A 14,681-nucleotide genomic window follows, 5' to 3' on the forward strand; every position below is an offset into this window, starting at 1 on the left:
AATCTCCCTGTCGTGTTGGATTGAGATTTGTTTATTTATTTGCTTATGCATTTATTTATTAATGTATGTTTTTATTTATTGATATTTATTTTCCTATTTATCTATTTATGTATTTATTAACTTTTTTATTTATTCATCAAATTATTGATTTTTTGAGTATTTATTAGTTGATCATGTTTTTGTCTATGTTGATCAGCGTGCTTATTTTATGCATTTGGACTGAGCAAAAATATTGTATTTTTTTATTCCAATAAAAAATATTCTTCTTGCAAAAAATATAAATGAACGTGTGTTTTCTTAAATCATGTTCCTATGTTACAGTTTTTCTCAGTTGCTTTGGTGCTTTTCTCACATCACTATTAACATTTGCACAGCAGTTAGTGCATTTCTCAAAACAATTAGTGCAAACTGCAAAACCTAGTGGATATCCTGCAAAAGTACGTCACTTGCTCAAAATGGATAATCTATTCCTCAAAAGCATTCATGTCAATGAAACTGCCAGTGTCATCAAAATGAGAAGTCTTGACACCATCGTTTATGAACAAGATAGTCAAATGGCTTTGTCATGTTTTCATTATGACAGTTTATTCTCTCAGTGTTTTCCAATGCAAAAAAAAGGTCAGAACTCGGTGACACAACCTGAAAATGCTCAAGACAGCTCTATACACTACTTGTACAGCCATTTGAAAACTACAGTAAAGTTACACATTGCTGTAGTTAGGGGAGTAAGTGAGTACAAGACACTGAATACGTATGTTTCACATTTTTAATGTATATGCTCTTTGCAATTCTACAGCATTGTGCAAAAGAAAAATACACTTCAGTCACTTATTTAGAACAAACATAAAAAAACACCCTTTTGGTAGAGCTGTGCACAAATGTGAACAATATAACATGACATATTGTAACTGAACATATATAGGTAAATCATTCTGGCACATCCAGACGTTCCTGTCTGTCTGGCCACATATTTTCATCTACATCACAACGGATATTATCCCTTGCAATGCAGTGAGGAAAGTCATTGGTTACAACTAATACTTCACACACCTCCTCGTGAGTGAAAGCTGAAGTCCACCTGAGAGCAATTGTTCAATTTAGGAAACATTTCCAGGAAAAAATTATAAATAAAGGTATAAAATTTGCTTGACAGAATTTAATAACTAGTTCAAGAATTTTGTATGTAATGACTCAAGCAATGAAATGAAGACTATTAGTTTTATTGGGAACGACTATTCAGCATCCATAAGTATAGTTAATTTTGACTGACATGACATAAGCAAATGACAATGTTATAAAACAGCAGAGAATTGTATCAAAGCAACTGATACATGTCCAAAAGCATTTGCAATTTGTTCAGAGGAAGGAGAAATTGCTACTATGAAGTGTTCAAATGACCAAATGTTGCGGAGGTTGAACTAATAGTTATGAGAATTTTCATTCTGATCTGAGAAAAGCACCAAAGCAACTGAGAAAAACTGTAAAAAGATGCCGATGCTTTCATTAATGATATGATAGGACAACATGAAGGAACCTGTATGGCCTTCTTCACATTTCAATAGTAAGAAATAATCTTAGAAACAATGTCTGATAATAGAGAGTGCTTCCACCGACTGAAGGTACAAGGTAGAAGTACAATACTTTAAATGCTATTGTTAAGTTGGTTGTTGCCACTGGAATTACTGTTCAAATCCACCTTCTCCATTTCCTCCCCCACTGTGGTTCAAAATATGACTTATTTGGACACGATCAATGTTACATAATAAAATATTCATTCAACATTATAACTTGGTGTATTTCTTGGTTTCAAATTTGAGGTAGCCTACTTGTTCATTGAGTCTTATTTTCAGACACTACTTCTATTCCACAACATTTTAGAGGGAAATATTTTCCTTTTCACTCCACTAGATTTATTTGACAGCTTTAGCTACAAGTAGCATTACAATATTTTACTCTATTGAACACAAAATGAGCTCTATTATTTAAAAAGTAAAAGTAAGTGTCTCATGTTGTCTTTGAGTGGTTGTCACTTCAACCTGAGAAACATTTCACCTCTAGACTTCTCACATGATTTCATTTCAATAACTTGAAAATAATGATATAGCACATGCAGGGAAATTAAAAAGTAAATGCTATGGTACAAAACACAGATAAAAACTGCACATTCATCAACAAATATAACATTTAGCAAAGGAAATATGATTTATTATATATTATTCTGTATTATTTGATATTGGATGTTATATCGCTGCATTAGGTAAACAGTTCACCTTATCTTATGTATGCTACAGCCTTTTATACAATTTTTTATTATATCATTTATGTTAAACTTTTTCTTACATTATTTATTAGCATGTATTAATATATTAATACAGACAACACTTAGTATCATTACTTATTCATATGATATATAGCCTAAGTCTGGTGTAAAGTGTAACGTTCTTTGCTGACTTTGTCTGACTACAATCAAACCACTGTCACTCTTGCTGGCCTACAATTTTAACTTTGATTGCAAATTGTGTTTCAAATACTGTACAGTCTCATATTTTATTATTTCAAAACAAGGTTTACAAAGTGCTTCACAGGAATCACACAGGTGTAATCATAAAAACAATATCAGTAGAGCCAAGTAAGCAAATAAGACATATAAAATAAAATATAAATTGAAAGAATAAAATAAAATAAAAAACATCAAGAGAGGATCACCACTGTGTCCTTTTTGCGTTGTAATCTAGTCTTTATTTGCTCTACTATGTCTATTTCTATTCAAATGTAAGTTTCATATACAGTCCCTGTCCCATTATTTCATCATAATACTTTCTCTACTCAGTCAGGTGTATACACTTGTGTCTGTCTTCGTGCTGACGCAACAGCTGACTTTCCCTCCAAGAACAATAAAACCTTTTCTTATCTAAACAAAACTTAAGACACGACACGTGCGTATCGATCCTCTGCAGCCACGTGACGTCATTCATCGCAATAACCTACAAGCCGAATATGAAACAATGTGATTTATTTTCTAACCTTAAAATCTGCAGGAGATTTCCCCCGTGTCCGCATTCCATCCGGTTCTCACGTTGACGCAGCAACTTCTGGATTTAAACAACGTGAAATGTCACTGACCAGTTCAGTTCATATGAATGAACGTCACAGCGAAGCCACTTTCATTTTCACTCGGCGGAAACTTCCTCATTATGCCTTTATGGCTACTAGAGTAGAACCTATACTGGACTCGCGCCTGCAGTTGTTCATTTATGATTTTTATGATCTAAATGATGCAATAGGCTATAATGTTTATTATTATTTTGTTTCTAAACATTTACAAACCAGGTGATGAAACGAAATGATGAAATATGCAAAACAATAAACAGTGAAATAATAAACCTTAATTTTGATAATTAAAAAATGTTAAAATAAGCTTAAATCGTTATATATTTAATTAATAGATTTCCTTCGAGGGTAATTAATTGCGAGTGTCTAGTTTTATATTTGGCCTGTAAAAAAAATCGCTTAAATTTTCCTATAATAGGCCTGGATAATAGTCCCATAATATAGAATATTTAACTATCCTAATATTATAAATAATTGAGCTGTGTTTATCCAAATGTTTTTTTTTCTGTATTCTAATATGAATTTGCTATGTTATCACAACATAGGACGAGCCTTTTAAAAATAAAATAAATATATAAAATAAAATAAAAAATTAATCAAAAGTAGGCCTACCGTTCGTAATATTTTGGCTTTGCAATGAGCCTACTTCAATAGAATTCTCATTCAAATCCGAAATGTGGTGACGTTATACATAGCCTACTGTGTTGAGGTCCGTGTGTCCGTGTGAGCGCTGCATGCCGGTGTTTCCCGGCCAGGTAAGTGGAAAGTGAAATAGGTGTTAGTATAGTATAAATGAAGCCGTGCAGGTCTTCTACAACATTACACCAGAACAGTCCCAATCTGCTCTATACAAAGGAACTTTTACCTTTTTAACAAAATGCTTCAAAAGATCTTGTTGGTTTGTGTGCTGGTCAGTGCAGGCTCCTCTCTGAGCTGCAGGTGGATGGACCATAAATTCAGACAACACAGCGAACACTCTTTGGATCTACTAGACACCATGGTAAGTGTTCTTATTTGGATTATTAACTATTATGAATGAATTTACTTTACTATGTTTACTTTAATGCACTTGGAGAAAAAATTGGAAATGTATCTGCCATATGATTTTTATTAGATTTTTGCATTTGTGATTGATTAAGTATTTGAGAAGGTGTGAGTGTAGTTTTGTCTTTGTGGGAGAGGGGCAGAAAATGTACAAGTTTACAACTCCAAACGCATTTTTTCTGTGACTATACATTTGTGACTCTTTTCTACAACGAGTTATGCACCATTTACCATACTATAACTCATAATGTGTGTGTGTGTGTGTGTGTGTGTGTGTGTGTGTGTGTGTGTGTGTGTGTGTGTGTGTGTGTGTGTGTGTTGCAGCAGGCTAGTAACTCCACTAACTCCACTGATGATGCTGAAGTGATGGACACAGTGGCCTTCCCTCATCACATGTACAGCCATGCGTCCAAAGCATCAGTAAGTCAGACTCAACTTGTATCTACTGCAGCTCTGAATGCAAAATATAAGAATTTAAAGATGTGACTTGAAATATGAGTCATTATATCTGTCATTATTCTGTACAAGAAAAATCCTAAATGTGATACTGTTGTTGTGTGTGACTGATCTTCTTCTTAAGATAAGATTAGATAGCACATAATTCAGTTTCAAAAGATGTACAAACAAAATTATTTTAAATATTTTTTTTTTAAAGATATTGGAATGAAGATAGGTGATTTAGAGTGGGATATTTTGTTGCACTGATTGTATTGGGATAGGTATCTATAGGGCAGGGGTGTCCAAACTTTTTTTAGATTTTTTAAAGTTTTTAAAGTGAAATGCATGAATCTGGTGCACTTTGGGAGGGAAAGTTAAAGCTGAAGAATTTTGTGTGAAAAAATGGAGACACTGTGTCAGATGAATTAAAAGCTATTGGAGAAGGACACATGGATTTTCCATAATAATATTGATTTAAAATAAAATATTATGCAGGGTCCTCTGGGATGGGCTTGGTGCTCTTTTTCTTTTATGGGACATATTTCTCTGTAATATAATGAGTTCATTTAAGTTATTTAAAAATTAATTCAATCAGTTTTGACACCCCTGCACTAGTGGGTTAACTAAGAAATGCAAAAAAAATATATTTATATATACATATTAATAATATGGCTTTTTCCAATATTATATTTTTAAAATCAATAAAAAGCAGGCCGCAGTTGGCCCCGCGGGCCATAGTTTGGACACCCCTGCTATAGGGTGATGGGTTGGCTATATAAGAGATACAATATGAGGTTTGCTACTGCCATGCTGTTATCTGTGACTAAATCTTCTTCTTCTCCTCCTTGTCCCAGGCGGAGGGTAAACTTGGCTTCACGGTTCAGCTCCTGGAGGAGGTGGCCGCTCTGTTTGAGGAGGATCACAGCAATGCATCATGGGAGGAGAACACACTGGAAGACTTTCTCAATGTTGTGACGCGGCAGGCGGACGGCCTTCGCTCCTGTGTGAGTCTCAGGGTGGATTTATTTCCTTTTACTTCAGACTTTATTGTCCACATGGGGAAATTCTTTGTCACAACGCTGTACGTTAATATGGACAGCAAGCTTACAGATAAACAGTAAATAACAGAAGAACAAACATAACAAAGCCTCACTTGGTCCACCATCTTTAAAACTAAAGGATATGTTTCTAAAGTTATTATTATGCTTTTTATTAATTTAGATTGTGAGCCACAAGAAGAGCAAGAAGCTGCAGATGTACTTCAAGAGACTGTCAGGCCATGTCCTTGAGCAAATGGTAAGTCTATCCATCCATCCATCCATCCATCCATCCATCCATCCATCCATCCATCCATCCATCCATCTATCTATCTATCTATCTATCTATCTATCTATCTATCTATCTATCTATCTATCTATCTATCTATCTATCTATCTATCTATCTATCTATCTATCTATCTATCTATCTATCTATCTATCTATCTATCTATCTATCTATCTATCTATCTCTCCTGTGTATTGACCCTGTTCTCCTGTCTGTAGGGCCACAGTGCTGAAGCCTGGGAGTTGATCAGGAGGGAAATAAAAACCCATCTGATGAGAGCAGACCTGCTGGTTTCATCTCTGCTCACCGCCAACTAGAATCTGTCTGTTGGATCAAGAATGCATTTATTTATTTACAGTATATATTTCTTATTATTTATGTCCCGAGAGGGTGTTTGTTTACTTGTATTTATCCATTTAAATTAATATGTTGTTGATCAACTTACTTATTTATTTTTCTACATGGACATTTGTAAAAGCCAAAAAATATTTATTAATGTATCCATTCATTAGATTATAGTTATTTGAGTATTTATAAATTGATCATGTATTTGTCACTGTATGTTGATCAATGTGATCCACTTGCATTGAGCAAAATGTAATATTTTCTATTATTATTTATTCATGTATTATCTGAGATGTTGTATTTTTACTAATATGTTCTTGATCAACTTGCTTATTTATTTTTCTTACATGGAAATTTGTAGAAGCCAATAAAAACAAAACTTTTTACAGCAAATATTTTTTTTGTTTATTCTTGTTATATTAACAAAGACACACAGAGATTTCAATATCAAACAAAAGATGGGCACACACCAGATTTCTCCAACGTTTCTCTCACAAAAAAAATTAATTCACATGTTCTTAAATAATTATACTGCCATGTCAGAGAAGTAATTATAAAATCACACACAGCCTCTTGAAGCACCACAAATGTCTGCTCAGATGTGAACTGTTGGGTCTGAATTTGCAGAAATGTTCATTCACACCTCTGTAGACCTCAAATAAAGTCTGGGTAATTCAACACAGTATCACTAAATAGCATAAAATCAACTTTACAAGAAGCCAGCATTTTAGAATCATTTGCTGTTGCAGATTTACAAGCTAATCACGCTTTTAACCATATGACAAATTTCTCAAAATCTCCACATCTATGCGGGTCCATTTAGAACTCTTAAAAATGTGTAATATTTTAGTTTTACTGCATTGTTTAGTAGTAAGTTATGGTGAGGTTTTAGAGGCAGCGATGTGGGGAGTAGTTTAGTTGTCTTGTTCCCATGGGGCCTCAGCCTGGGCGTACACACTCAGTTCCTCATACAGATCTCCTGTGCATGTCTCGATCGCCAAGCCCTGACAGACACAAATAAGTCTAGTTAGTCATTTAAAAAGTATAAGTGGGAGACAAATGTGGCTATAAAGGGATCCTAAGTAAAAGTAGAGGTTGTTATGCCTATATTTGGGCATATCGGTTCCTCTTTAATTTGCACAGTCAATGATTCTGACATATAGATAAAAGATATGCATCAGCTAAATGTCACAGCAGAGTGGTCGATATTTGAATATCTTTATCATTTGTATTAACATCTGTTACTTTTGACTGTTATAGCCTTGAAAATGAAATGCATACAACATAATTATGTCATTTGAATAACATATAATACCACGTAAAAGTAAATATAATCAGAAAATGTATGCAAAGTTTCAAAGTAAAAGTCCTCATGTTAAACAGTGTTTTTCTAGGCTATTGTGATCATTTTTGTGTGTGTTTTTTTGTTTAATGGTGTTGCATTTTCCTGCTTTAGATGTTAAAGGTTGAGCTCATTTGAACTCCTTAAACTGTTGGCTAGTTTAATCTACAGGAATGCATCATCTATATAAAACATTTTTTTGTTTGAAGGTTTCTCTGCTTTCTCTTCACACTAAGCAGCACTTGATGAAGGTCATAAAGGTGCCATAAAAAAACTATGACATTTGCAAGAAGACAACAGCAATAAACTGTGCAACCAGTAAATAACCAGTTTTAACAACAACAAAAAAAACATTGTTTTTAATTACTGTAAATAAAAAAACATATTAAAACCAACCTCATAGATGTGATCATCTTCAGGCTCTTCATATATGATGTCCCTTTTTTCCAACTGAAAAAAACAAAAAGAAAAAGAAAAAGGAAAGAAGAAAAATTAAAGGCAAACAAAAGCAATGCATAATAGACCATAGTAGTAGCCTATCAACTCTGCCGTATTGGCAAACGTCTAAAATAAGAGTAGTTTTAAGTTGTAAGAACACCTGTTAAAAAGGTTTGTTTCATATAACTGCACCAAAGGCCTAAAGGTAGGCAGCCAACATTTTTGTCTGAGGAAATTGATTGACCAACAGCAAATATGAAAAGCAAGGACGGAAGTGCGACCAAGTAACTACTTTCGTGTCTAAAGGCTTCTGCTTCCGGTGTCAATAAACTGATTTCACAAACTTCATCACACGACATAAAGTGAAAAGCTGAAGTTCTCACAAGTAAGTAGCCTAGCTTATTTGCATTAAGGCGCATAATGGCAAATACAAATGGCATTTTTTCTTTAGCATTATAAATGCACTTGTATCGTATTGTTAGCTACCGAGCATTAGATGAACATAGTGGTAGGCCTATTCCAGTTGCAGGCTATTAAACGCTTGACAATAGGCCTAGGCTAAAGTTACAGTGCTAACTCATTGAGGTGAATTTGATTAAGCTAGGAGTGCAGAAGATAGTAAAAGTGATCTATCTAGATTATATCTATCTATCTATCTATCTATCTATCTATCTATCTATCTATCTATCTATCTGTCTGTCTATCTATCTATCTATCTATCTATCTATCTATCTATCTATCTATCTATCTATCTATCTATCTATCTATCTATCTATCTATCTATCTATCTGTCTATCTGTCTGTCTGTCTGTCTGTCTGTCTGTCTATTCGGTCGTTTAGGTTACTTGGCTATTATGTTCAATCCTCCTGTTGACTGAAAGAATCGATTCATAAATAAATATTTGACATTTTATTCATTTAGATTAATTTAGATTTGGAGCCACAAGAAGAGTGAAAGCTATGTATTTCAAGGGACTCTCAGGTCATGTCCTCGAGAAAATGGTAAGTCTATCTATCTATCTATCTATCTATCTATCTATCTATCTATCTATCTATCTATCTACTCATGTGCAAGGAGTCGCTCGGAAAAAAAGCAGCTAAAAAATTGGTTTATTTCTTGCTAGATTTTAAGTTTATCTTGAAACTGAATATTATCATGCACATCCTCAGTTTTATATCAACCAGATTTTTTTGCATGATTTTATATTTAAAATCTTAATTTTTTGCCATGTGCTGTTGTGTTGCCATGTTTGCCGAATGTTGTGTTTTCACCTATAGCAGAAACAAATCTGGGGGGAATTTCCTTAACGTAGCCTACTAAATTGAGTTGTCAGTCAATAATGGGTTAATTCCTTTGCAAGTCTCCAGTGTTTTTGCTCACCAGTGTTCGTTTGCGCATCAATACAGCAGCGATAAACACAGCCAGCATCAGGCCCTGCAGGATAATGAGACCGTCCTTCATGTTAGTCCTGTACTGCGCCTGGGCAGCGGGTCCTGTGGGAGGAGATATGTGTAGAAAACCTCAATAAATCACCACACAAAGTAACAATGCACTACATGTCTGTAGGTAATAGGAGTATTAAAGGTGGAGACACAATTCTGGAGAATGCTTGTCGTCAAAATCACTTATTGTCAAAATCTGTGAATATCTCCAAACGAGCTGCTACTTGTATGTACTGTGTGTGTGTGTGCGCTTGGAAATAAATTGGTGTTAATACACAGCCTAGGCTCTGTAAACTGGTAACAAAGGGGGCCTACGCAGCCAACACCAAGCCCGTTTACAGAGCCCAGGCTGTGTATTAATGCGCCAATTTTTTTAAGCCTACTACAAACACAGGCAGCAGATCGTGAGGAGTTATTCACTGATATTGACAACAAGTGATTTCGACAATAAGCATTCTCCAGAATTGCTGACTCCACCTTTTGAACAAGTTTGGTCCATCAGCCACTTACTGCCAACTTGAACCGCCGTCCCCTCTCCCCATTGGTTGTTTATCTTGCAGAAGTAAACTCCGTTGTCCTGTACTTGCAAAGCTCTGAAGTAGAGCAAGGATTTCATGGGGCCATTCTTGACATCTTGCATTGAAATCCTCTCATCCTTCACTATCGGCATTCTGTCTTCTACAGCCACGTCGTACTCAGCCGCCTTGTACCACTGCGCGCTGACCAACGCAGTGTATGTGGAGTTCAGGCAGTAAATGAGCCCAGGGCGGCCGGTTAGCATGCCGAAGTAGCGGGGCATCTGGGTGACCTCCAGGGCCACTGGAGCAGACAAAAAAAATAGGAATAATGTGACACGGTTACAAAATAAGTTGTACTGTAAATCTCTCCAGACCAACATCTATGCAGATGATTTGCGGGAATGTGTCCCTAAAGTGCTGGTCTCTCTGGCAGTTGATAAGTACAGTGATTGGCTCCTTATGATTCTGGCTTTAAACAAAGATGAGTCATGTTCAATAAAATATTTTTTCATTCACAAGTTCTAAACATCTAGCGTCACTACAAGATTAATAGTGTTCTATGCCTTATATGATTGTAAATAAAAAAGGTGGATTTTTGGGTTCGTTAAAACAAGTCTTTTTATCGGAAATGTGCACGCCAAATTATTAATTCAGGATTAATAGACATTTGTTAATTACCATCATGCCGGCCAGTACAGAGTTAGAAGCTGTAATGCAGGAAAATGTGCAGGATATTACAATTAATATATTGGTTAATCAAATCCAAAACGGCATCAAAGTTGCTGTTAAAGTCTATTCATCTATGTAGGGAAGGGATAGTCTATGTAATAGTTTGTTTTTCATCTTTGCTATATAAAATGTAAGAGTCTTGTGTGATCTTTTTCTGAAAGACTAAAACTTTAAAATAAAGTGTAGGTATCCTTATGGCCAGTTAATAGACATGTTGATCTGGGTCAATACCGTATTTACAGTATATTAAAAAAAAACAATAAGACATACGGTAAGTCTTTGTCTCAGAAGACAACTTCCTCTTTCCCCCCAGATGGGCAGGAAATAATGGTACAGTGGAGTCAAAAATAACATGCAAAACACTTGTATGCAGTGAGGCTTTGGTTAAACAGACACAAAAATAAAAATTACAATTAAATGACGTGCGTAAGGCTCCATGAAATATTTTGGCTAATTATATTGCTCTAATAATATTCAGTGTTTTAGTTTGAAGTTAACATCAAGAACCAAGACTGTAATTCAGTAAAAATGCATTGTTCTAATTTTTCATTCATAATTACATTTATCTTATTGCGAGAGTTTGCTATTTACCTGAGATGTTGATCAGAGCAAGCCCACAGTATCCTGCCAGCAGCCAGCGCATGATGACATTCAAAAGTATAGTATTTCGAAAACTGAAGTCTGGTCTGAATCTCTCTGCAGTCATGGAAGTGTCTGCACCAGTGGGTGGGTGGACAGACTGTTATTCTTGCTTTAATGTCAGGCAAATGAGGGGAAGAGCTCTGTAACGTCACACCTGAATAACTCGCCAACCCACACGTTTAGCATCAAAATCCAGGCCAAATTCATACAGTATATGCTGTGCTTTTAGAGACATATTAGATAATGTGGTAAATCTAACATAATCTAAATCATTTCACAGAGCATGAAATTATGTGAAGGATAAAATTAGTTATTTTCAGGTCCAGGGCTTGGTATCGTTTGACATGTTGATACTTGTGCCAAAAGTTTCAGTATTGATATCGGAGCAATATGTTTGTTGTTGACTTATGTTGTCCTTTTTGCACTTAACAAAAAAAAATGTTTTGAAGTTGAAGGACATCTACATTTTTACTGTAGCCACCCTTTACACAAAAAGTTATTTTTGAATTTTGCGCCATCATTTAATTCCTCCAATAGTGTTTACTGTGACCAAATACCCACCAAACAACTAGTGACATGTCAATCAGCCCCTACTGTACTTTACAGTGTATGTTTTGTGCAAATAAGCAAATGTTAGCAGCATGCTAGGTGAACTCTTGGAACAATATACCTTCAAAAGCAGCAGGTTAAGATTATCCATTGTTCTCCTTTTTTATGCAACATCCACACACAGTCAAGAGTGAAGTTATGAGGTTAGCCAAGCCGATCACATTTACATAAGTGAATATGTATCTAACAGTTTTTATCTACAGCATAACGTTTAGTCAGTTTTCACAGTGTGTGAGCAGGAGATACACTTCTGCCTCCAACAACCATGTAACTCTGACGGAAAGTACTGTAAGTAACTCCCTCAAGATATGATTTGAACGAGATGATTCATTTTCATCTTTCAGTTTGTATTAGCAGTGGTGGCTGCACCAAAGGTTATTCTAATCAAACATAGTAGTCAGAGTTGAGAGAAATATGTCTTGCGAAGCTGCAATGATAAGTGGAGTAGGATCAGTGAACCAACAGAAAAATTATCTCCAGCTATTTTGACATTTATCAATTTAAAAAGGAATAAAGCAACAATACTCTGCAAGGCATGTCGTAACTGAACGCACCAAAACTCATTTTCAGGGCACATCCCTGAGTCTAAAGTATAATAGGCAAAGCGTGCAACCACAATAATTTGCAAAAAAATCAGACACTCTCACCTCCTTATTTCTGGTAAGAGGCAGTCCTTGTTTTAGTGTATACTACACTACCATATAAAATATAAGATAAGAAATGATTTTATTCATCCCACAGTTAGGAAATTTAAAAAAAGAATTTAAGCAAATGAACAGTTCAAGTTGTTCCAGAGGCAAGATTTCAAAAACTTTTGAACAGAACCTGCTTATTTTCTACCAAAATCCAGCTCAAAGCAGGTACTGTTTTTAGGACAAAAAAAGACGATTATTCAATAGTTTCTTATTATTAGCAGACCCATGGAAAACACTCAAAGAGCTCAACTGTTGTTGCCCAAAAAAATATCATAAATGAAATATATGAATTACTTATTTGTAATGCATCAGTGAGACATTCATTCATTTTGAGTCAGTCCCACATTCATCGTTGTGCCTCTGTAAATACTTAATGAAGGACTAAATGTGGAAGGATGAGGGTTAAATGTGTACTGACAGAGATGAACAGCGAGTCAGCAGCAATGTGGTCTGTTCACCATACAGTATGTATAACCACTAGAGGGCCTCAGTGTTACAGTGGTAGTTTCATAGGCAACATATACTCAGTTTACTTTTCCCTACAAGAAGTGTTTTATTCTCACAATATAGTACAATTTTTACAATAACAAAATGATAGAAATAGACAATACAGAAAGAAAAAAGAGAAACGTTTTATATACAGGCAACACTGACTGTGGGTGTACCAGTTGTGCTCTCACTCCATTAGAAATGTAAACAAAAGGAGGACAATGTCTAGTGGATTTGAACCGGGGAGTATTTGGTCCACAGGAGCAGAAAATAAATGGAGGAAGTTTTTTTTAATTTATTTAATTATGCACTTTGAAAAAAAGGAGAAATGTCGATAATTCTATAATTAACTGTTGAGAATAAACTTGACAGGTAAAGACTGTGAGTACAGAAAATATTTTGACAGATTCCAGGATCAATAACTCATAAGCAAAATATCATTAAAGCACAAACGATGCGTGATTTCTTACACTTTTTATTATTTTTCTGCATTTTCACAGCAGATACTATTTTCATAGTATATATAGACAGAGATGAAATGGGGTAGAGAGGGGGATGAAATGCAGAGAACGACCCGGGACGGATTCTTACCCGGGTCTGCTGCGATGAGGACTGAGCCTCTTTGGGGGGGGGGGGGGGGGGGGGGTCTCTAACCACTACAACATGAGAGCCCCCTGAAGTTCAAATATTTCTTTATCTTCCAAACCTTACCGAAATCTTGAACTATCGAGTTTATTCTCAAAATTGTAAGTTTCTCAACATTTCGTCTTTATTAAGTGCATATGGAAAAAAACGTCTTCCTCAAAAAAAAATTCTCTCTCTCCTGTCGACCATATACTCTTCCGTAGATTTGACTGTAGGCTTCCATCAGAGGAGACTTGAGCTAAGTGGTGCAGCAGCGTGTGGATCTCAAAGAGTTGCTGCAGGTCGCGTTACAGACCGTCTGACAGGAATAACTGCCATGCTGCGGTAGTGGGATAAGACAAAGAGACCGTTCGTAGGGGAAACATTCATTCATGATTATTATTATTTTTTAAGTTTGATGTTAAAACAGTGCTGCACACATAAACAAGAGAAGAGACAACCGTCTATAGTCTACTGTAAAAAACAAACTAGAAAACTGTAAAAGTGCTTATGTTGTTCATGTATATATATATTCAGAGTAAGACATTTTGAATTCAGTTAAGACAGCAAGTGAAGCAACTTTTTTACACGAGGGCAGACTTGAGATGACTAAATCCACTGCGCATAGAGACTCTTACTAAAATGAAATATGTTTTTTCTATCAATAGTTGTGATCATATAAAGATTGGAAAGTTGGGTATTTCTTCGTTTTCTTGCGTATTTAACTGAACTGCCACTCATCTCGACTGTTTCTTAAACTCTGCACTTGATCGACTGCTCTAACTTGACCTGGAAGGGATATAAATAGTGCAATATAAACTGGGCCTCTCTGGATGAGCCACTCAGGGACGGATGTTAACTGCGTTAGCTGGCACATGTTATTGTTAACC

The 14,681-nt window shown here is 35.4% G+C and overlaps 2 protein-coding genes across 2 annotated transcripts; one reads left to right on the forward strand and one right to left on the reverse strand.

The window, feature by feature from the left end:
* Positions 1-3,988: 3,988 nt before the first annotated feature.
* LOC307267346 (interferon a3-like) lies at positions 3,989-6,234 on the forward strand (the record flags this gene model as incomplete). The annotated part of the gene is made up of 5 exons (XM_080049655.1): positions 3,989-4,111; positions 4,483-4,575; positions 5,448-5,609; positions 5,815-5,889; positions 6,136-6,234. 5 exons carry the CDS (start codon positions 3,989-3,991, stop codon positions 6,232-6,234), a joined length of 552 nt encoding a protein of 183 aa, XP_079905781.1.
* Positions 6,235-7,146: 912 nt separating this feature from the next.
* On the reverse strand, positions 7,147-11,375 carry cd79b (CD79b molecule, immunoglobulin-associated beta; the record flags this gene model as incomplete). Its single annotated transcript, XM_080049656.1, has 5 exons — positions 7,147-7,266; positions 8,001-8,054; positions 9,424-9,536; positions 9,996-10,304; positions 11,324-11,375. The coding sequence occupies 5 exons, from the start codon at positions 11,373-11,375 to the stop codon at positions 7,177-7,179; spliced, it is 618 nt and encodes a 205-aa protein (XP_079905782.1). The 3' UTR covers positions 7,147-7,176.
* Between the last annotated feature and the right edge of the window lie 3,306 nt (positions 11,376-14,681).

The sequence above is a fragment of the Ammodytes marinus genome (genome assembly GCF_949987685.1).
Source record: "Ammodytes marinus genome assembly, chromosome: 20".
In the NCBI taxonomy this organism is placed as follows: Eukaryota; Metazoa; Chordata; class Actinopteri; order Uranoscopiformes; family Ammodytidae; genus Ammodytes; species Ammodytes marinus.